General features: G+C 26.4%; 6 protein-coding genes across 6 annotated transcripts; 3 read left to right on the forward strand and 3 right to left on the reverse strand.

The window, feature by feature from the left end:
- Nucleotides 1–1314: 1314 nt before the first annotated feature.
- EHI_101230 (P-glyco protein 6, putative) lies at nt 1315–5163 on the forward strand (the record flags this gene model as incomplete). The annotated part of the gene is made up of 1 exon (XM_651504.2): nt 1315–5163. The coding sequence occupies one exon, from the start codon at nt 1315–1317 to the stop codon at nt 5161–5163; it is 3849 nt and encodes a 1282-aa protein (XP_656596.2).
- Nucleotides 5164–6194: 1031 nt separating this feature from the next.
- On the reverse strand, nt 6195–8726 carry EHI_101240 (uncharacterized protein; the record flags this gene model as incomplete). The annotated part of the gene is made up of 1 exon (XM_651920.1): nt 6195–8726. One exon carries the CDS (start codon nt 8724–8726, stop codon nt 6195–6197), a length of 2532 nt encoding a protein of 843 aa, XP_657012.1.
- A 1182-nt stretch (nt 8727–9908) lies between these two features.
- EHI_101250 (serine/threonine-protein kinase, putative) lies at nt 9909–11758 on the forward strand (the record flags this gene model as incomplete). The annotated part of the gene is made up of 2 exons (XM_651921.1): nt 9909–10319; nt 10388–11758. 2 exons carry the CDS (start codon nt 9909–9911, stop codon nt 11756–11758), a joined length of 1782 nt encoding a protein of 593 aa, XP_657013.1.
- A 1028-nt stretch (nt 11759–12786) lies between these two features.
- EHI_101260 (Ras family GTPase) lies at nt 12787–13341 on the reverse strand (the record flags this gene model as incomplete). Its single annotated transcript, XM_651922.1, has 1 exon — nt 12787–13341. The coding sequence occupies one exon, from the start codon at nt 13339–13341 to the stop codon at nt 12787–12789; it is 555 nt and encodes a 184-aa protein (XP_657014.1).
- A 128-nt stretch (nt 13342–13469) lies between these two features.
- EHI_101270 (uncharacterized protein) lies at nt 13470–15673 on the forward strand (the record flags this gene model as incomplete). Its single annotated transcript, XM_001913966.1, has 2 exons — nt 13470–13928; nt 14129–15673. The coding sequence occupies 2 exons, from the start codon at nt 13470–13472 to the stop codon at nt 15671–15673; spliced, it is 2004 nt and encodes a 667-aa protein (XP_001914001.1).
- Nucleotides 15674–17392: 1719 nt separating this feature from the next.
- Nucleotides 17393–20983, reverse strand: EHI_101280 (protein tyrosine kinase domain-containing protein; the record flags this gene model as incomplete). The annotated part of the gene is made up of 1 exon (XM_651923.2): nt 17393–20983. One exon carries the CDS (start codon nt 20981–20983, stop codon nt 17393–17395), a length of 3591 nt encoding a protein of 1196 aa, XP_657015.2.
- Nucleotides 20984–22188: the final 1205 nt, after the last annotated feature.

Below are 22188 nucleotides of genomic sequence, written 5' to 3' on the forward strand. Positions count from 1 at the left end.
GTTTTGATTTTCACATTACATTTATCCTCACTTGATTTCTGTCTTTTCTAAATCTTTCCACTTTTATCATTTTTTCATTTTTTATTCTTTAGTTCATTTCTTTCTTGTTCTTGGCTTCTTTTCCATGCTTTATTTATGTCATTTCTCCTTTCATTGTTCCTTCTATTTTGTCTTCTTCTTATCTCATTTCTTACTTATTCCTCCTTCTAGTTTTTGCATTGGTTATTGTTTTCATTCCACACTTCTCATTAATCTGTGTCATCATTTTGTTCAATCATCGTACTGTTATTGTCTCTTTACCATTTTTCTTTTCATTACCACTCTTTTGCTTTGTAATACTTGATTCTCCTCTTCATCATTTCTTTTACTCTTAATTTCCTTTCTCTTAATGTGTGGCATTTTCTTATCTCTTTGTTCTTTCTTCGACTTTTTCTTTCAAAAACTTTCTCCTTCATCTATCTGTCTTTGAACTTACTTTCTATCCATTGAATAAAACTACTTTCACCTCTTTCTTCTTTTGTCACTCAAATACTTACTTCTATTTCATACTTATTTCTTTCATCGAAATAAATGTTGCTAAAATCCTCAAAAATACCTCAAAAATGAAATAAATTAATTGATGTAAACCACTTCACTCTTTAACTCTTTTTCACGTTGATACATAAACATACTCCCTTTTTATTTCACAACTATGTAGTAAAATGATTTAATATAACAAACCCATTAATTCCTTAAAAACAAACGGATGAAAAGACTTGAAGGTATTTTAGTTGAAAAATATATTTTTGTCTTGAACGTAATATGAAAAGCTGTAATGGCAAACAAGTTTTTCTATGTCTTGGCAATTCTGACAAACATTCTAAAAACCAGCCAAAGTAAGTGGATGAGAGGAAAGGAATTTCATTTCAACAAAGTCTCAAAGCAAAGTGTAAATAAAGTGAATTACTTGAAATTAATATGAAACAAATAAAAATAGAAAAATTTTCACTGATTGAAGAGTAGATATGGAGTGAAATTTGACATAAATATTTTTAACAATATACTATAAAAATGAAAAGTATTATTATAGACTAATTAAAGAGTAGATAAGAAAAAAATACGAATATTTATTTTTCTTTCCTTAATTTAGTTTAAAATAAACATAAAAATATAAAAATAAAAACAACCAACATTGAAGTAGATCCTCATCAAATAAACAACCTCATTCAACCATTAATTTAAATAAATAATTTTCTTAATTACAAGTTCATCAAAAACTAACTGACTTTGGATGTGGGTATTTAAATCAGAACTGAAACAGTTCATATCAGTTTAATGTCTTCTTCAAGTGTTGAAATGCAATTACTTACTGATGGATTTGATATCTTTGATGTCACTCCTGATCCAAATAATTTAATGGCAGCAGCACCTAGAACTACAGACAAAGGTTCTGTGAGTATTTTTATGATGTTTAAATATGCAACATGGATTGAAATAATTTTTAATATTATTGGTGTCTTAATATCTCTTTGTGATGGTGTTTTATATCCATTGATTGCAATTCTTATTGGTGATGTATTTGATTCTAAAGCATTTAATCCACTTGCATATGATGTTGCTGAAATTGAAAATTTATGTAATAAAACTTCATTAAAATTTATGTATATTGGAATTGGATTATTCTTTACTTCATTAATTAGAACAATTATTTTTGATATTACTGGTGGAAATCAAATTAGAAGAATTAGAAGATTATATATTAAATCATTACTTGATCAAGAAATGGGTTGGTATGATGCTCATAATAGTGGAGAAATGACATCTAGAATGTCAGGTGATATTTTCTTATTACATGATGCCATTGGTCAAAAAGTAGGTGAATTCTTTTCTTATTTTGGAATGTGTATTACTGGATATGTTATTGGGTTTGTTAAAGAATGGAAATTATGTTTTGTTATGATATCTGTTGCTCCTTTCATGGTTGGTGCTGCTGGTATTTTTGCTTATGTTCAAACAAGAACAGCATCATCTACTCAAGCATCTTATTCAGTTGCAGGAGGTATTGCTTCAGAAACTATTTCTAATATGAGAACTGTTGCTGCTCTTGGTATTGAAAAATCAAGAATTCATCAATATCTTCAAACATTACGTCATTCTCTTCATGTTGGTATTAGAGCTTCACATGAAACTGGAGGTTCTACTGGATTACTCTTCTTCTTTGTATTTTGTGCATTTTGGATTGGTTATATTTATGGTGCTAAAAAAATTCAAAAAAGAGATATGTCTGCAAGTAAATTGGCAATTGTTGTCTTTTCAGTACTTTGTGGAACACTTGGTCTTTCTCAAATTGCAACTCCAATTGGTTCTATTTTCAAAGGAACATCATCTGCATATAGAATATTCAAAACAATTGAAAGAATTCCAAAAATTAAAAATGAAGGAAAGAGACATATTAGTGAAATTAAAGAAGGAAATATTGTATTTGAAGGTGTTTCATTCTGTTATCCAACAAGACCAGATATGTTAATTCTCAATAACTTCAATTTAGAAATTAAAGCTGGACATTCAGTTGGATTAGTTGGTGCATCTGGATGTGGTAAATCAACAATCATTGGATTATTACAAAGATTATATGAACCAGTAGATGGTAAAATTATGATAGATGGAATAGATATTCGAGAGTTTGATTTATATGAATATAGAAGTATGTTTGGAGTAGTTGGACAAGAACCATCCCTATTTGCAATCTCAATCAAAGAAAATATAGCACTTGGTGCACATAGAAGTATTCTTGCTCCACATTATCATGACACATCTGACCCACAAGACTGTTTATTAATGCCAGAACTAGAAGAAAAAATTATGAAATGTGCACATATTGCCAATGCTACTAACTTCATTAATTCACTTCCTCAAAAATTTGATACAGTACTTGGTCAACGTGGTGCACAAATATCTGGAGGACAGAAACAAAGAATTTCTATTGCAAGAGCTTTAATGAATGATCCTAAATTACTTATTCTTGATGAAGCTACTTCTGCATTAGATTTTAAATCAGAAAAGATTGTCCAAAGAGCATTAGATAAGGCTGCAGCTGGAAGAACATCAGTTATTATTGCACATAGATTATCTACAATTAGAGATGCACATAGAATTCTTGTCTTTGACCATGGACAAGTTGTTGAAGATGGAAATTATACAACATTAATGGAAAAACAAGGATTATTTTATAAACTCGTTAAAAATCAAGAAATGGGAAAGAAACAACAAGAGAAATTTGATAATGATGAAGACTTAGAAGAGGATGTTGTTCCAGATCAAACTGAAGTTGATAAAACATATATTGAAGTTGATGATGACCATAGAACTAATTGGCAAAAATTTAGTGCACATTTCCTTGTATTTGGTAGAGTCTTCAGATTAAATCTCAAAGAAATTCCATGGATGATTCTTGGATTTATTGGTTCAATGATATATGGTGCTTTATTCCCAATTTTTGCTTATTTCTTAGCAGAAGCAATTTGTATGCTTGTTACTGTTTATTTAACTGGAATGTCTGATGATAGTGAAATTATGAAATACTTCTATATCTTCCTTGGCATATCTGGAGCAATGTTTATCTCAACATATTTACACAAAGCATTCTTTATGATGTCAGGAGAATTTTTGACATATAGAGTAAGAAAATTATCATTTTATGCAATTTGTAGACAAGACATAGGATGGTTTGATAAAAAAGAAAATTCAACAGGAAGACTTGCTGGAAGACTTGCAGCTGATGCAACGAAATTAAATGGAGTAACAGGAAATTTGATTGGAACAATGATTCATTGTTCATTCTCACTTATTATTGGACTTGTTCTTGGATATATCACAAATGTAAAAATATCATGGGTATCTACTATCTTTGTTCCATTAATTGTATTTAATACATATATTCAATTAAGAATTTCAGTTGGATTTGCTGGACCAGAAACAAAAATCTATGCTAATGCAGAAAATCTTATGACAGAAGTTGTTGAAAATATCAAAACAATTAAAATGTTAGCAAAAGAAGATTATTTCAAAGAAAAGTATTGTAGTTATCTTGTTAAACCAGCTAAACGAGCACCTTTTACTGCAATTATTAATGGACTTGTTCTTGGATGGGTACATGCATTTATATTCTGGAAATATTCTGTATTAATGTATGTTGCAGGTCAAGAATTAAAGAAAGACCCTTCAGGAATGCCAGACATTATGAAAGCATTATGTTCTATTATCTTTGGTGCTATGTCAGTAGGATTTGCTGCAACATATATGGCAGACTTTGGTAATGCAAAAGTTGCAGCTGAAAGTATTTTTAAAATTATAGATAGAAAATCCCCACAAGACCCATTCAGTGAAGAAGGTGAAAAGAACTTTACTATTGACCAAGTTGAGTTAGACAATATTAAATTTAGATATCCAACAAGACCAGAACAAGTTATTCTTGATGGAGCAAGTTTTGTTATTCCAAAAGGAAAGTCTGTTGCACTTGTAGGACCTTCTGGTTGTGGAAAATCAACAGTTATTCAATTAATTGAACGTTTCTATAAACCAGAAAAAGGAACAGTAAAAATTAATGGAAGAAATATTCAAGAATTTAATTTAGCAACATTAAGAAATAAAATTGGATATGTTGGACAAGAACCATTATTATTTGCTGGAACTATTGGAGAAAATATTGTTAGTGGTATGTGTGGAAGCTGGACTGATGACCAATTAGAAAATGGAGGAAATCTTGTTGCAGAAAATATGGACAAAATTGTAGCTGCTGCTAAAATGGCTAATTGTCATAATTTCATTTGTCAACTCCCACAAGGATATAATACTATTATTGGTGAAAGAGGAACTTCATTATCTGGTGGTCAAAAACAAAGAATTGCTATTGCTAGAGCATTAATAACTCAACCCGAATTACTTATTCTTGATGAAGCAACATCAGCACTTGATTCTGAATCTGAAATGATTGTCCAACAAGCAATTGACAAGATTGCTAAACAAGTAACATCAATTGTTATTGCTCATAGATTATCAACTGTAAAAGATTCTGATATTATTGTTGTTCTTTCTGGAGGAAAAGTAGTAGAACAAGGAACTCATGATGAATTGATGAAAGAAGAAGGTGTTTATTTCCATTTGGTCCAAATTCAAGCTCAATAAATATTATAGACTCTTTGTTTTGATGTAACAATTTATTGTCTTTTAATTTTTTCTTTATATTCTTCTTTTTTATTTCTTAATGAAAATATTTAACAATCATTATCTGAATTGGTACTTTATTTAATTAATTTACTACCAAGTTGTATCAATTTGTTCAGTTGGTTCTTATTATCACTCCTTCTTCATTTCATAACTTAGTCTTTTTTAGAAAAGCCATCACCATATATCAATAACAAAATAATAATTTCAATATCAAATATCAAATGAAAAACTATATTTGATTCTACCAATATTTGTATCTTTCTTTAATAAAATTACATTATGCTTTATATTTGTTTAAAAACAACCTCAATATTGCTTTCAACCATTCTGTTAATGTAATAAATTCCTCTTTCCTGATGAATTAATGACTATAACACATTGATATTAACATACGTTCTTGTATTTAAATTAAAAATGTTAAATGGGAAAGAATTAAAAATCATCATAGAATATAAAGACAGATGAAATTTGTGTTGTCTCATAATCTTTTGGTTCAGAATAAAAAAACAAAGTGGTAGAAATGAACTATATTTAATGAATTGAAGCAACATAATAATACTAATATTTATAATACGGGTAATCTACTTCTTTCATAAAGATAGAATTAGTTCATATGTAAATATAACATATCTAATTACTATTTTTGTTTTTCATAATGATAAGAATAACTAAAATAGATGTATAATATCAATTATATCATGTAATGTTATTAGACACATACTACCGCAGTTAAGAACAAATTTACAACTTAAATGTTACTACCACCTACACTCTACTCAAAACTTTTCACTTTATAAAATTGTTGAAATAATGAAAATAATAAATTATTTATCATCTTATGTGGCAAATAAAGAAAAAATTAATATATTTTTCTATTGACTATAATAACATTCTTTCAATTCAATAATTGATTAGAGAAAAATTAAAAAAATAAAACAAAAAATATCAAATATAAAGCAAAAAAGGACTCTCAAATTAGTTTTAATGACTTAGTTCTTTTCTTCTTCATCAGCAACTTCACCATATCTCCAAACGTTGAGATGGTTTTCTTTAGCTTGTAATTGAGCAGCTACTAAATCAACACCCCATTCACTATTGTCATGGAAGTGTTTGTCAACAAATGCAAGACCAAGTTGGACAAGGTGATTGTTAATGCAAACATCTCCAACAACAACCTTAGCTTCTTCTCCAGAAACAAAGAGTGAACCTTCTTTCTTATAATAAGCAGCAACAGCTTCAACAGCAGCAGCGAAATCAACATCTTTAGGAGTGAGAGTCTTAAGTCCTACAAGTCCTACAGTTTTAACAGTAACAGGTTTACCAGCAATTTCTTCTGTGATTGGTTTTAATTTGTTTTTACCACAAATAATAACAGCTCCTGTATCAATGCATTTAAGAACATTAGCACCAGTTGCAACTTCAACAAATTCAGCTCTATAGAAAAATCCTTTATTCTCAACAATACATTTATCACCAACAGCTGGTTTTATAGCACCTTTCTTAACAGTCTTACACATAGCATTAACTTCTTCAATAATTTTAGCATCTTCAGCATTATCATAATAACCAATCTTTTCTCCATCAAAACCTGTTAAATAAACTTTTTGTTCAGCACTGAATTTAATTTCAGTATTTCTCTTTGGTTTCTTTTCAATAACTTCAGTGACTTCTTTCTTCTTTTGAGTATCAAATTGATAAATTTGAGTCATATTTTCTTTCATTTGTTCAATTTCAGATGAAACATTGTAACGTCCAGTTGGAATAGCAAATCCATGTTCAAGAATATAACTAGCTAAATCTGTTCCATTACTAATAATTTCAACATATAAGTTTCCTTTATGATATCTCTTAAAGTCTACAACAACTTCACGATATTCACATAATTGTTTAACATTTGTTTTAGCACTCTCAACAAATTTCTTAAGACTATCATTAGAATCATCTTTTGGAACAAAACAATTTTGAAGATGAACAATAAGTTGAGAATTTTTCTCTGGAATGTAAACAAGATATACGGTTAATGAAATAGCCTTTTCAATAACACATTTGAAATTATTTCCAATAAGCATATCTTTAACGTTATCCAAATTAGAATAATTAGTAATTGGAACTGGTTTATATGTTTTCTTTGGAACAGCTTTTAATTTACTATAATCAAATGATTGATAGAATTGGTCCTTAGTTCTTTCATCAACTACAACAAGTCCTTCTTTTAATAATGGAATAGCAATATTTGTTTTATCTGCATAAACATCATAATAAACTTCAGTAACAGTTTCTTCTCCTTTTTTATTTTCTGATTTATAAGCTTCTTTACATTCAAATTTCTTTCCAACAATTAATTTTCTAATAACCTCTCTCATTCTAAATTCAATAAGTTCATTAAATGCTTTGTCGTCTTTCTTATAAAGTGGTTTAATTGATGCAAAGTTAACATTGAGAACTTCTCCATCTTTTTCAATTCTAAGATATTTACCAATGAAAAGAATATTACCTCCTCTAATTACTCTAGCATTCTTCTTTCTTTCTTTAAGGTCTTTTTCTCTCTTTTCTTTTTTAGCTTTGGCTGCATCTTCAGCCGCTTGATCAAAATTAACAAATCTTCCTTTTCTTTCTTTTTTAGCAACTGCTTCACATTCTTCATATACTTGCTTTACTGATTCCATATTTTCTTCAAATGTAGAAATAGTGACATATCCATTCTTTAATAATTCTTCAGCAATATCTTTCTTATCAACTGTAATAATTCCTGTTACTCTCTTTCCATTGTCCATAACTTTAACAACACAATCTCTTTGATTATAATTCTTATTGTTGAATTTTATAGCTTCTTTAGCAATATCATCAAATTCAAATTGTTTCTTTTCTACATTAAATGTTGCATGTTGATTAATTCCAAAGAGTGAAACTCTTACAATTTTTCTTTCTGGAGTTTCAATAATGAATTGTCCTGGTGCATCAACTTTCTTAATATGTCCATTAAGATTTTTCATTACATAAAAGTCAAGTTCTTTACTTGTTAATTTTGGATCAATTGGTTTTTTTATAGAAATTTTTTCTGCGTTCTCATTATGAACTCCTTTCTTTTCTTTTTTAGCCTTTTCTTCAGCTTTAATATATTCTGCAATTTCTTTTCCTTTTCCCTTTAAAACAGCATATCCATTTTCAAGAAGAGTAATTGCAATATTTTCTCCATTAACAAATGGAATTACCATCTTTGGAACATTCTCAGTTGCTTCACTAACAACTTCAAATTTAACTTCTTTACCATTAATAAGTTTTTTTCTTAATAATTCCCCACATTCATAAGCAAATGTCTCTTCTTTATTTTGTTTTTTATCATATCTTGGAAGTTCAAGATATGCAATCACAATAACTGGATTCTTTTCTTCTTCTTTCTTTGTTGCAAGAAGAAGTCCATTCTTCTCAGTAATTCCTGTAACAATAGCGTTCATGAATACTTTCTTATCAGAGGCATCACCTTTCTTTGAGACTCCCTTCTTATTAGCTTGTGCTGGCATTTTAATTCTTCTGATCTAATTAAAGTCAAGTTCTTTTTCTATTCTAGGGTTTTTGTTTATTATTTTTATTTTCTTTTATTAATTCTTTAATAATTCTTTTTAACTTTATCTTATTTTTTTTTTTTTTCATTTAATTTGAAATTTAAAGTTTTCTTTCTATTATCTTTATTCATTTTTATTATTGTTTATTACTTCTTTTAGTTCTATTCAATGAGTAAGGAACTTATCTTTGTTTATTTCTTTTAATCATCATTTATTAACTGATTTATTCCATTTTTTAAATCCATAAAAAAATTTCTCAATCATTCCATCATGAATTTTTTTTTTACCATTTGTATTTCTTTTTCTATTACTATTTTCTTTTTATTTAAACTTAACAAATTACTACAATATAATTTTTTAATAGTTATTAAAACAAATGTATTGATATTAATTCAAAAAAATCTAAAACACAAAAACATGTTATGGCGTCTTTGTTTAATTAAATTCCTTTTCAAATAGGCAAAAAGATATCACCATTTAAAAAAATTGGTTTATAATTTTAATTTATTAATGTGTATCATTAAAAGTCTCTAAACTCATTTAAATTATTTGTTGAAATAATCAAAAAATACCTTTTTATTATATATATAGTATTTATTTTATTTACTATTCCAACTTATTTTAACAAAAAATACAAATTCAATTCATTTTTTTATTATCCTTTTTTTTTATAATTTAATTACATTCATAAAATGGTTTTTTATTTTTATTTATTATTACTTCAACTTTTACTTTTTTAATATTCTTTTTAGTTTTAGTTAGTATGGAATAATTCTTTACCTCAAGACTTATTTGGTTTATTTATTAACTCAGCCTATAACAGAAGTTAATTTGTTTTTCCTTTCAAACTAATAACTAAGAATTTCTTTTTAACTAATCCTTTTGTACTGAATGAGTAATTAAGTTTTTATTGTTAAACCAACTAAATATTCTTTACCACAATTTTTACCAAATACAAAGAAGATTATATAAGAAGAATAGGGAATGTTATTAATTAATAAAAAAATAATAATAAAAAAATAATAATAAAAAATAAAAAACAAATTCTATAAATAAATAGTAAAAAGAAGTAGATGAATAGAATTTAACAGAATTTCATTGATAAAAATAGAATAGTGAACTGAGAATAAAAGAAAAGAGATGGCTGAAGCAGAAAAGCAACGAGATTTAGATGAGACATCAAAAGAGTTAATTGAAAAGGCAATAGCTGTACCTCAAGAGAATCGAACAAAAGTAGATAATTTATATTTTGATGTTGCTGTTGGATTCAAAGAAGGACAGCCATTAGTGTATAGATTGATTTGGATTTGTTTTGTTGAAAGGAAATTACGATTAGTTCGACATAGAAAGATTAAAGAAGAGTATGGATTATATACAATCAACTATGTTTCAAAATATGAACTAAACAAAATCAAATTAATTATTGGGGAAAATTTTGTTGTTATTATTCAACCACAATCATTAGATGATTTAAATGCATTATTTAAGGTATTAAGAACAGTTACATTAAATCATAATATTCCAATAACAAAAGAAGAGTATTTATTAGATGTTTGTTTTTATATGAAACTATTTAAAGATAAGAATTAAGAAAATAAAATAGAAAATTGATTATTTAGACATTAAATTTAAAAAAAACATTTATGGTTAAAAAAAGAGGAAAAACATTTTGGAATAAAAGAGTTCTTGATATTTATAATGGTGCTATTTATTTATATGAAAATAATATTAAAGATATTCCATTAACCATTTTACCAATTAACGATTCAGTTACAATAAAAAAACAATCTAAAGGAATATTAGAATTTGTTTCATTAATTCGTGATTTAGTAATTAAATTTGAGAATGATAATGAACGAGATGAAGCAGCAAAATTATGTAAATATTGTTGTCAATATTCTATTACACCATATAATACACCAATAAAAGATTTCTTCTGTGGAAATTTAAATGATTTAATTGCAGTATGCAGAGAATTATGTTTAAAGAATTATCTTTATCCAGAAGAAGGAGATCAATACTTTCCAGTTCTTTGTGAAATATTAAAATCAACAACAAAGAAAAGATATGCTACTATGACTGAAAAAAGAGCAATGACAACAAGAACAGATGATGCATCAGTGTCTGTTACTGAAAATAAAAAACATCAATCAACACAAATTGACGATGGAGAAGAATTAGCTACTATAGCTGAAAAAGAAGATCCTAAACAATATTTTACTAACTTTGTATCAATTGGTAAAGGAGGGTTTGGTGAAGTATTTGTTGTTACAAGAAAAGATGATGGTAAACAAGTTGCATTGAAAATATTAAAACATGGAGCAAATGAAAGATTTAGTAAAATAGGAATAGAAGTAGCACGACTATATCATTGGAAACACCCTAATATTGTTGGATTTGAAGGGTGTTGGATATTTGATAATAGGGTGTATATTGGAATGGAATATTGTTCACAAGGAACATTAAAATCATTATTAAAAACAAAACAACGATTTAATGAACCTGATACAGCTTTCTTAGTAAGAGAAACATTAAGAGCACTACAATATATTCATGAATATGGATTTATTCACAGAGATATTAAAACAGCAAATATCATGCTTTCAGCTACACATGCAGTTAAAGTTATTGATTTTGGACTTGTTGTTCGTGCTTCAAATAATCCATCAAATAGAGCAGGGTCAAAAGCTTATATGGCACCAGAAGTTATTAAACAAGAACCATATGATTGTAGAGTTGATATATGGAGTGTTGGATGTGTAGCACAAGAATTAATTGAAGGAAATCCACCATATAAAGAAGTAGGATTAGTTAAAGGTACATTTAAAACGGCAACCATTGGAGCAATGGGGTTAAGAAATCCAACTAAAGTTTCTAAAGAGTTTAAGGATTTCATTGAAAAATGTTTTGTCTTTGACTTTAAAAAACGACCTCAATGTGAAGAATTATTAAAAGTTTGTTTATTATTTTGCTTATATGTTGATCAATGATATTATACATTTTCATTCAAGTTTTATTTGATTTTTAATATTCAATTAATTAACAAAGAAATATAAAAGAAGAAAATTCTTTACTCATTTTTATAGATGCCATTTTTTGAATTAGCTGAATCATCAATATTGAAAAAACAAGCTAAAACCGATCCAATTGAATAGATTGTAATTCATTATTCTGTATGAAATAAACCACTTTTGATAATGATATTATTTTTATTTTGTAATAAAATAGAATCATTTAAGCAATTATATTAACACAAAGATAAAGAGAGATAAGAAGATTATTATTATGCAAATTGAAATAAATGAGGTTTTAAAATTGAACTTTGTGTTTCTTTGGTATATTTAGAACTACCAAAATACTCAAGAAATGTTAAAATATTAACATTTGAAGAGGAACTTGAAACAAGTTAATTAAAAGACATTCTCAGTAAATACTCTTAAGAAGTCTCACAATGTTTCTATTAATTTACAGCATTAATCATATGAAGAATATCTTTAACAGGAATGTACATTATAACAATAATCTTAATAATTGTTTTATCAAATATGGATATGTAATATGATGTAATATAATATAGTTTATTTCATTCTTAACAATGAAACAAAATGGTATACTTAATAACATTAAGACAATATAGTAGAATGGACAATTATAATATTCCATTATTAAATCATAAAGTTGATAAAGGAAGGAATTATTAATATTAATGTATTTCAATCTGACTGATTGACTTTAAAAAGAAAGAAAATAAATGCAATGAAATATTTCTTCTTTTAGGTAAAATGAAATAGTCTTAACAATCAGAAAATATCAACAAATCTTTTAATGAATCAAATAAGTTTGTTTTGATAGTTTAATATTTAATATTAATTCATACAATGTATTTTACTATGAACCAATTAATTATAATGAATGTGAATAACATAACTCTTTTTCATCTTTAATAAATAATAATAATTTCATTTTAAATAAAGATTAGTTATTGTAATTCTTAAATAAACATGTGAATTAACGTTAGTTACAATATAAAACACTTCTTATCTTTAGTAGACTGATTTTCTTGTTTACCTCTTACTTTCAAAATTTGTTTTGCTAGTGAAATGAATGCATGTTCAATATTAATATTTGACTTAGCAGATGTTTCAAGAAATCCAACTGCACCTTTTTGTTTAGCATATTCTAAAGCATCTTCTTGAGTAACTTCTCGTTCTTCTTTAAGATCAATTTTATTACCAATTAACATCCAAGGGACTGTAACGTCTCTTATTCTTAATAACATCTCAACTGTGCTTTGACATTCAACAAATGATTGTTTAGAAATAATAGAATAAAGTATTAAAAACCCATTTCCTACTACCATATATTGTTGTTTAACACTTACAAACTCATCTTGACCAGCAGTATCTAATATATCTAAACAAACATCAATCCCATCTAGATTTCTAGTTGTTCTAAAACAATCTTCAATTGTAGGATCATATTGTTGTTGAAAAACATGGTTTACAAGACGAATGGTTACAGCTGTTTTACCGACACAAGGAGGACCTAATACAACAATCTTAACTGATGGCATTTTGTGAATAAGTAATTAACTATTTTAAGAGAACTTGAAAAACATTTCATAAAGAAAAAAGAAAAAAAAAAGAAGAAGATTAAAAACAAAAAAAGAAAAAAAAAAAGAAGTTGAAAAGTCAACAAACAATGACGATTGAAGAGATAGAGAAAGAATTATCTTATTATAAGTCATATCATGAAATTACAAATGAAAGTTTTAAAATGATTTGTCCTAATGAAATAAGTTATAAAAACTTTGCAATTAAATATTATTGTAAGAATCAATTTAAATATAATATTAAAATTGGTAAAATTTGTCAATTAAATGAAGAGAAGTATTATAATAAATTAATGGAATATAGTCTTCAAAAGATGATGCCATATCCATATCATTTAATTGATATTGGATTTTTTAATTCAATAAACCATTCTGATAAACTTAACCCACCAAAATATTATGCTCAATTAATTAAAAAATTATTAAATGAAGGACTTCCATTTGATAGATTACCAGCATTTACAGCTCGTGATGTTTTTAGGTTTCTTGGTGTTTCGAGGAATCAATTTACTGAAATAGCAAATAGATATAAGTCAGAAAAAAGAAAAGTTTGTTTTATTTTATTTGAGTTGGGTTTAAAATGAAAATAAAGATAAATACGAGGAATTAATAAATAATTAATCATTAGTTATTGTCAAGAAAATTTCCACTTAATTTTGAAGTGAAACAACCAAGTTTTGTTATTTCTTTTTAATATTAGAAGAGAATAATTATTTGAAATAAACTAATTCTTGAAATAGATTGTCAGCCATGGTGGATAATAAGAACATATTCAAATAATAATGAAGGAAAATTAACTACTACTGAAAAATCTATAAAAGAATGTTTAGATAAAGAAATATATTTATCAAATGTATTTATTATTATTCCAGTTGAAGAAAAAGATTCATTTATACCAATTATTCATGATAATATTATTATTACAAGAACAACAAAAATGGAATATATTTATTATCGTATTTTATTACTCATAGATGATAGACTTACTATTAAAGATCTTATGTCAATTCTTATTGATCCAAACGATCCTTTAATATTACAAAAGAAGGAAGAAATTATTAAAGCAATATCTTATTTAGTTCGTCTTAATAGATTAAATAAAGTTGAAATTAGAGATATTCAATGTAATGGAATAATACCAACACCTAGAATAAACCAACAAACAAAGAAAAGAGTTTGTTTTATTGTAGATGAAGCAATAGTTTCTACTTTAATGACTGGAATTACCAAGACAGATGATATTAAAAGAATTGTAGTTCATCTTTTTGAAACAGGAAGACTTACTAATGATCAAGTCTATGCACTTATATGTCTTATTGAACTTCTTAAAACACAACCATGTGCAAAAGATTCAAGAGCACATTATAAAAAATTTTTTAATGTTGCTAATTCATTAGTAAATATAATAAAATCATTACAACAATTAATTTGTAATGAAGAAGTATTTGGATTATGTGATGGAATTGAAATAATAAAAATGGAATGTTTAAAATATTTAACTGAAAAAGAAAAAGAAAATTATAGAATGAAATATACAAGTGCATTAATTGGTTCTAATAGTAAAATTATATCATGTCAACACACTCCATTCTGTCCTCAATTAATACCACATTCTGTTTTTTCTAGTTATTTATTTACAATATTTTTAAATTATAGTTATAATAGTGGAATTTCTACTTTAATTCTTCCTAAAGGATCATTTCTTCAATCACTTCCAAATCAATTTCATCAATTTAATTTCATTCTTTCAACTACTTTTACACATCGTCAAGATATTGTTTCTACTTCAAATGCATTACTTTTTTTAAATGAAACATTAAAATCACAACCAATTATTATTCATGGTTTACAATTTAATAAACCTCATTATGAAAATATTATTTTCCCTATTGAATTTTCACAAAGTCCATTAAAAAAACATCCTATTATTCAAAAATTATCATCAGACCTTACTTTATCAAAGTTTGTTGGAAAAATAGTTTTAATTAATACAACAGAAAATGACTTTGATCTTAATAAATTTGATAATTGGGAATTCTTCGATATTGTTTTTGGTATTCCAATGGATTGTTATGATGAAAATCAACAATGTGTCAATGCTTTACCATCACTTTTAATTGAAAATAGTAAGGAAGAAATGTGGGAGACTTCTTCTGATATTGTGCAAGTATTCTTTCAATTTCTTTCTAAAAATGGATTTGATTATAATTCATTGAACAATCAGTACATTTTGAAAGAAGACATATTATTATATCCTTCTCAACCTATTCTTTTTGAAAAAAAAAACAATTAATTAAATAATTTATCATATATTCTTCTTATATTTTTAATATCTTCTTTGTAACAGAGATTAGTATTGAATTGGTTATTTCTAGTAATGAATAGAACTTAACAATAAGTTAATAACGATAATACAGGAATGATGACTTTCAACTAACAAACAGTGATTTGATTTATGTCTAATTATTAAATAAAACAATAATAATGATATTGAAGTGGATGAAAATGAACAAACAAATGAAGAACATTTAAATATCCTTTAAGTAGTTAATGAGATGAAAATGCTTTAATTAATGAATAGTGATAAAAGATAAACATGAACAAATTCTTATGACTATCATTTATTCATGAATCAATAACTTTTGTTGATGGTTCACATTTTATTAATTAATTCAAATAAAAGTTATATCTTTGTTCTTCATTCTTTATCTTCATAAATTAATTGTTGTTTTGTCTGTTTGTTAATTAAATATTCTATCATTTATCAATTTCATTTCATTGTAATAAGAAAAACAATAAAATGAATGTAAATGGTAGTATTTCATAAAAAGATAGTCAGACACCCTAACATCACCTCTTGAACCATCTTTAGAAATTTCTTTCTTTAGATTGTTTCAAGCCGTTCATTGTACATTTGTTTCCAACTGTTTATCTCCCGTTGGTGTTGTTGGTTATTTAGTCTTCATCCTATTGTCTTGTTGTTATTTTTAAGACGGATAATGGATTGACTGTACTATAGAAATGATCCTAAGAGTACGGTCTATTTCTTTTTTCTCCTTCTTCTTTTCTTGATTCTCTCTCTATTTCTTTATTAATTATGACTTATATTTAGGGTTTTTACTATATTTCTAATTTATTTTAATTATTCTTTTAATTATTTTTTTTGTTTCATATATCCTTTTCATTATCTTATTGTTCATCTCTATCATTTCTTTTATGAGTCATACTTGCTTATGACATGACTGTTGGTTGTACGAAGGATTATAGGAAAACAATATTTTACACAACAAATATTCATTTATTATTATTGTGTGTATTAATTCAACAAATAAGGTAGTAAATAATTTTCTTATTTATTACAAATGTTTAATTCAATTATCATTCATTGTTATTATTTATTTTTAATTTGACTCAATCATTTTTATATAATTATTATTTGATTGAAACTGACTTTATATACAATTATATTTTGTATTTTATTTATAAATGAATCACATTACAATGTTAATTTAGTATCTTTTGATTTATTTTCATTGTTCTTATTTCAATAAACATTATATTAAATTATAAAGAATCTTAAAAAAAAATAAATAATAATATCCTTCACTTTAATATTTCTTTTAATGATAACATAAAACTAATACAGTTAATGAAAAGAAATTAATTGACATTGTTACTATTAAAATTGATTGTCTTTAGTACCATTTTATTAGCTTCCCTATAATTTATCTATTTATTTTCTTCTTTCAAGAATAAATAATGTTCAAAAATAACTTAGATTATATAATTAATTTTATAATGATTGTTTATTATCATTAACAAATGAAAGTAATAAAACATATCATTTAAATCAATTATACCAACTCCAAAGTATATATGAAATCAATTAATTGTAAATAGACAATGGAATGAGATAATCTATATCTCATATTAAATAAATAAAACTCATTAATTGAAAATAATAAACTCTTTCTATTCAAGTAATACTTATAAAAATTAATCAACAAATGAATTAATTGTCTTTAGCCATATCAGATGAAACAGAACTGTCATTAATCTCATCATTAATTTCACTTTTACTCATTGATGATTTACATTCTATTGAAGAAATATCTTTAGATTTTGTATTAGTTTTTGTAGAACTAGAATTATTTTTGTTATTAGAATCTGATTTTGATTTATCAGAAGTCTTTTTATAAATAGATTCCAATGCTGATTCTAATTCTTTGAAAGATGGTCTTTCTGATGGTACATGGCTCCAAGCCCATTCGATTATTTCTTTGAGAATACAATCATTACTAATACAAAGTCTTTTTCCAGCACCTACAAATCTTAATATTGATTCTGAATCAGGGAATTTCATTGGATCATATGGATCTCTTCCTAACCAAATTTCTAACATACAAATAGCAAATGAATATACATCTGATTTTAATGTCATTTGATCTTTTCTTGTGATTTCTGGTGCCATATATACAGGTGTACCAATATTTTGTAAAGCAATAGTATTTGATGATTCAATAAATGAACGAGAAGTACCAAAATCAGTAACTTTAGCAGTAATAGGATCTGATGGATTTTTAGAATAAACCAAAACATTATCAGTTTTTAAATCACGATGAAGAATATCATTTTGATGTAAATATTCCATACCACGTGCTATATCTTGACAGAATCTAATTTTTAATAAATCACTCATTGAATTTGTTTTCATGAATTTTCTTAATGATCCTAATGGACAAAATTCGGTTACAAGACATAATGTATCAGCAGTTGCTACACTTCCAATGAAATTTACAATATATGGACAACGAATACGTTCCATCATTTCTGCTTCTTGCATGAAATTAGGTAATAATTCAGCTAATCCAACTAAATCAGTTTTCATTACTTTAACTGCAACATCAACTCTTCTCCATTCAGCACGATAAACAATACCAAATGTACCACCACCAATAGGTGGATGTTGTAAATGAATTTCTTCATAATCTAATTTAGTAGAAAGAGCAGATTCAACTTGAAGATTTAAATAAACATGGAATTTAGATATTTTTGTTTTACCTTTTTTCTTTTTTGCATCTGAGTCATGAGATGATCCTGATTTACCACTTCCTGATGGAGTTGATTTTGAATGATGAGATTTTTTGATTGAATTTGAACCATTTGTTCCTGAAGATTGAGAATTTCCTTCACCTTCACTATTTTGACTTGATTGTGAACAATGTGCAATTAATTCAGGATTATCTTTTTTAATATCTTTTAATACATTTTGAAGTTGACCATAACGTATTGTAATAGGAACTTTCTCATTTAATACAGTCGTACATTTTGCCATGAATGAGATTGTTAGTACAACACTCTCCTTTGGCTTAATTCTTCCAGTGAATGGTTTACACATAATTTCATATTTTGTATAATCACCAGAATGGAATGTAAAATGCATTGGATATTTCCAATTGTTTGTTAAAATAAGAGTACAGTCAATAGGGTCATTAATTTCAGGTCTTATATCACCAAAATCAATTGTATTAGTTGAGAAAGAGAAATAAGGATTTTCTTGTTTTAAATCAATGTATTGTGAATTTGTTTTATCAAATGGAATGATTGTATTTTCAAAGATGAATAGATTCTCATCATCAATATCTTGTTTGATTTTTCTAGTTAATCTAATATGTAATATTAAGAAGAGAATCATCACAAATATGAAATAAAGAATATAAACTATACTTCCTATTCCCCAAAAAAAGAAATTATTAAGTGCTTTTGATATATTTTTACAATCGGCATTATTCTGTGAATACCATCCTGGTTGACATTCACATTCAATACAACCATTTCCTCCATCACATTCTTCTCCTTTATCCCATTGTTTATTTCCACATGTAGCAAGAATACAACCAGCTCTAGCTTTTGCATATTTTTTTGTTCCATTAACACAAACACAATGATCACATCCATATCCTCCATCACATTCTTCATAATCATCAACTTGTCCATTACCACATGTTGGAACTGCACACTTTACTACACCATCAATTTCCATTGGTTGTGTTCCATATCGACATGCACATGCAATAGTACATTGACTGTCATCATATCCTTCCACCGAAGGATCACACTCTTCTCCTTCATCAATTTTTCCATTTCCACATAATGTACACCCACCGTCAACAAGAACATATCCATCGACACATTCACATTGTCCAGTACTAATAGAACAAATACCATGTTCACCACAGTCTTTATGACAAGTTGTTTTAATTGTTAAATTAATTGTTGCGGCATATTCTTCATTTATTTCAAGAAATAGAAAATATATATGTTCTTTGTCTATTTTCTGAATTAGTCTAGCAAGACGAGAGTCACCTCCACATCCTGATGTTCTTGTTGCAAGACACTTTGCTGGTGCAGTACTACAATCAATTGGAGAAAGATCTGTTGCATTATCTTCTAATTTATAATCACTTAATTTTACTTCAATAAGATCAATAGCAACATCAAAAGCACCAGACTCACAAGTAGAAATATCTATTGTTAGATCACTTCCAATTATCTTGAACCAAAATCCTTTTGTAGTATCTTGATTACAAAGATTTTTTGATATCATAGCCTTTTCTAATTCTAATATACTACTGTATCCTTCTCTGTCTGAGATTAAAATCATAGGAACACTGCGATAATTAGTAGAGCAAGCATGGTTCATATCAGATATATAAAAGGTAAATTCAGGAATTGTCTTAGACGCATATTTGGAATGAATAAATAAATAATAAGGAATATCTTTTCTTAAAATAACTGAGACTCTTGGAGACAAAACATATTCTGATAACCCTCCATTTCTATGTAGACATTCCGGATCTTTCTTTGAATCAACTGAGTCAAGGCAGTTTCTAATAATAACAAATTCAAGGTCTGTTCCAATTTTACGTTCTTGCAAATTTTGAGAATTAATATCATCTATTGAATATTGTTTATCTAACCCTATAACTACCTCTGTAAGTTCTTCAGATGTGATTTCAACCCATACACCATATGTATATGGACGACTCGGATCTATATATCTAGAGCAATGCGTTAATTGGAGTCTTCTTTTTGAAACAGGTAATTCAGGTACTTTCATTGTATAAGTAACTGTTTGTGAATCATTTCTTTTTTTTACAAGAACCTTAAACGGATTATATGTCAACCCAAGTTCACGTGATAATTGTTCTGATTCATTAATGAAACTTCTACAACTTTGAATAGTTGAGACATCATATTTTGAACAATTTCCTTCTCCATACCACATATATCCTGGCTGACATTCAGTACAATCTTTTTTGTACCTTTTGGTGTCACATGAACTACACTTATCAGGTTTATAGCATCCTGATAAACATCCATCTCCATACATACAAGACATAATACAATTTCCATTACCATCAGATGAGTATCCTTTTGCACATTGACAGTCACTCCCACATCCCTTTATACCATCGCATTCTTCAGAAAATGAGTCCCAAACACCATCTCCACATACTGAAATAATTTGATATTCTTTCTTACTAACTTCTTCTGCATTTATACCAACAAATATTATGAATAAACATAGTATCATTACCATCATTCAATATGGTTCCAATAAATTTGAGATTCCAAAAACTCCTCAAAAATTTCATTCGTTCAAAAATAGTATTTCGCATTTAACAAGAATAGAACCTTCTTTTTTTATTGAATGGAATAAACAATCTTTTCTAATCCTTTCCTGTTATTTTTTTTCGTTTTCTTTATTTTTATATTTACATTCATTTACTGTAAATATAATTAATGTCTATTTGAAAGCAAAGTGTCTCAAATTGTAATGATAATTAAATTAATGGACAAGTTGGTTTGATATTACTTCTTTAAATCACCTTTTAGTATAACAGAAAAAGTTTAAACCTATTTTTATGAGTCTTGAGTATTAAATAGAACTGTTTATATTTCTCATATCAGTATAAAAACCATTAATAAAAAGAAGTACATCATATAAGAAAACAAGGTGGTTCTAGAGGAATTGTTTTACGCAAAGGATGTGTCTATTAAAACAAATAAAAAAAAAATGTTTTGTATAATAAAAATTGAGTTGTTCATAAATGGAGTTAATTAATCGACAGATTGTTGAAACCAAATAAAAAAATGTTTTCATTTTTCTATGACATAATAAATGGTTATGAAATCCACAAAGTACGATATTTTATTAGTATTTATGAATTTTTATTTTAAATAAAATTAATAGAATAATTGCTAAGCACTAATTTTCTTCTAAATTTAGAATTACCTTTATATTGTTAGAGTTATTGTCTCAAATCATTTTCAGACAATCCATACAAATGAAACAATATACTAAATCTAATAATAGGCATATAATCCAAAAATATCACTTAAAATTGTATATAAATTAGAATCTTTTCATACGAAATTTAATTATTTTTGTGTAATTAACTCCAGCATTTTTTTAGACTCATTTAGGCAAGGTTTTATTTAATTTTTTAAGAAATTATGTTTTTTAGTCTTAAAAAATTTTATGGAAATAATTCATTAAACAAATAAACAATTATAATGACTTTGTTTGTTTATGAAAATATTTATTGGACAACGTTAAATTAACTCTATAATATTTTTTATATACTCTCAATAAACAAATTATCTCCTAAAATCTTTATGAAGAGTATTGATGAGTTATATGATATTTGCTTACTAAATAACATGTGAAATACTTACATGTTAAGTGAATTTAATGTTACTGATTTATACATAAGAAATTTTAACTTTTCAATTGTAATAAGA

This window comes from Entamoeba histolytica, genomic scaffold, assembly GCF_000208925.1.
Source record: "Entamoeba histolytica HM-1:IMSS scf_1104750517809 genomic scaffold, whole genome shotgun sequence".
Classification (NCBI taxonomy): Eukaryota; Evosea; order Mastigamoebida; family Endamoebidae; genus Entamoeba; species Entamoeba histolytica.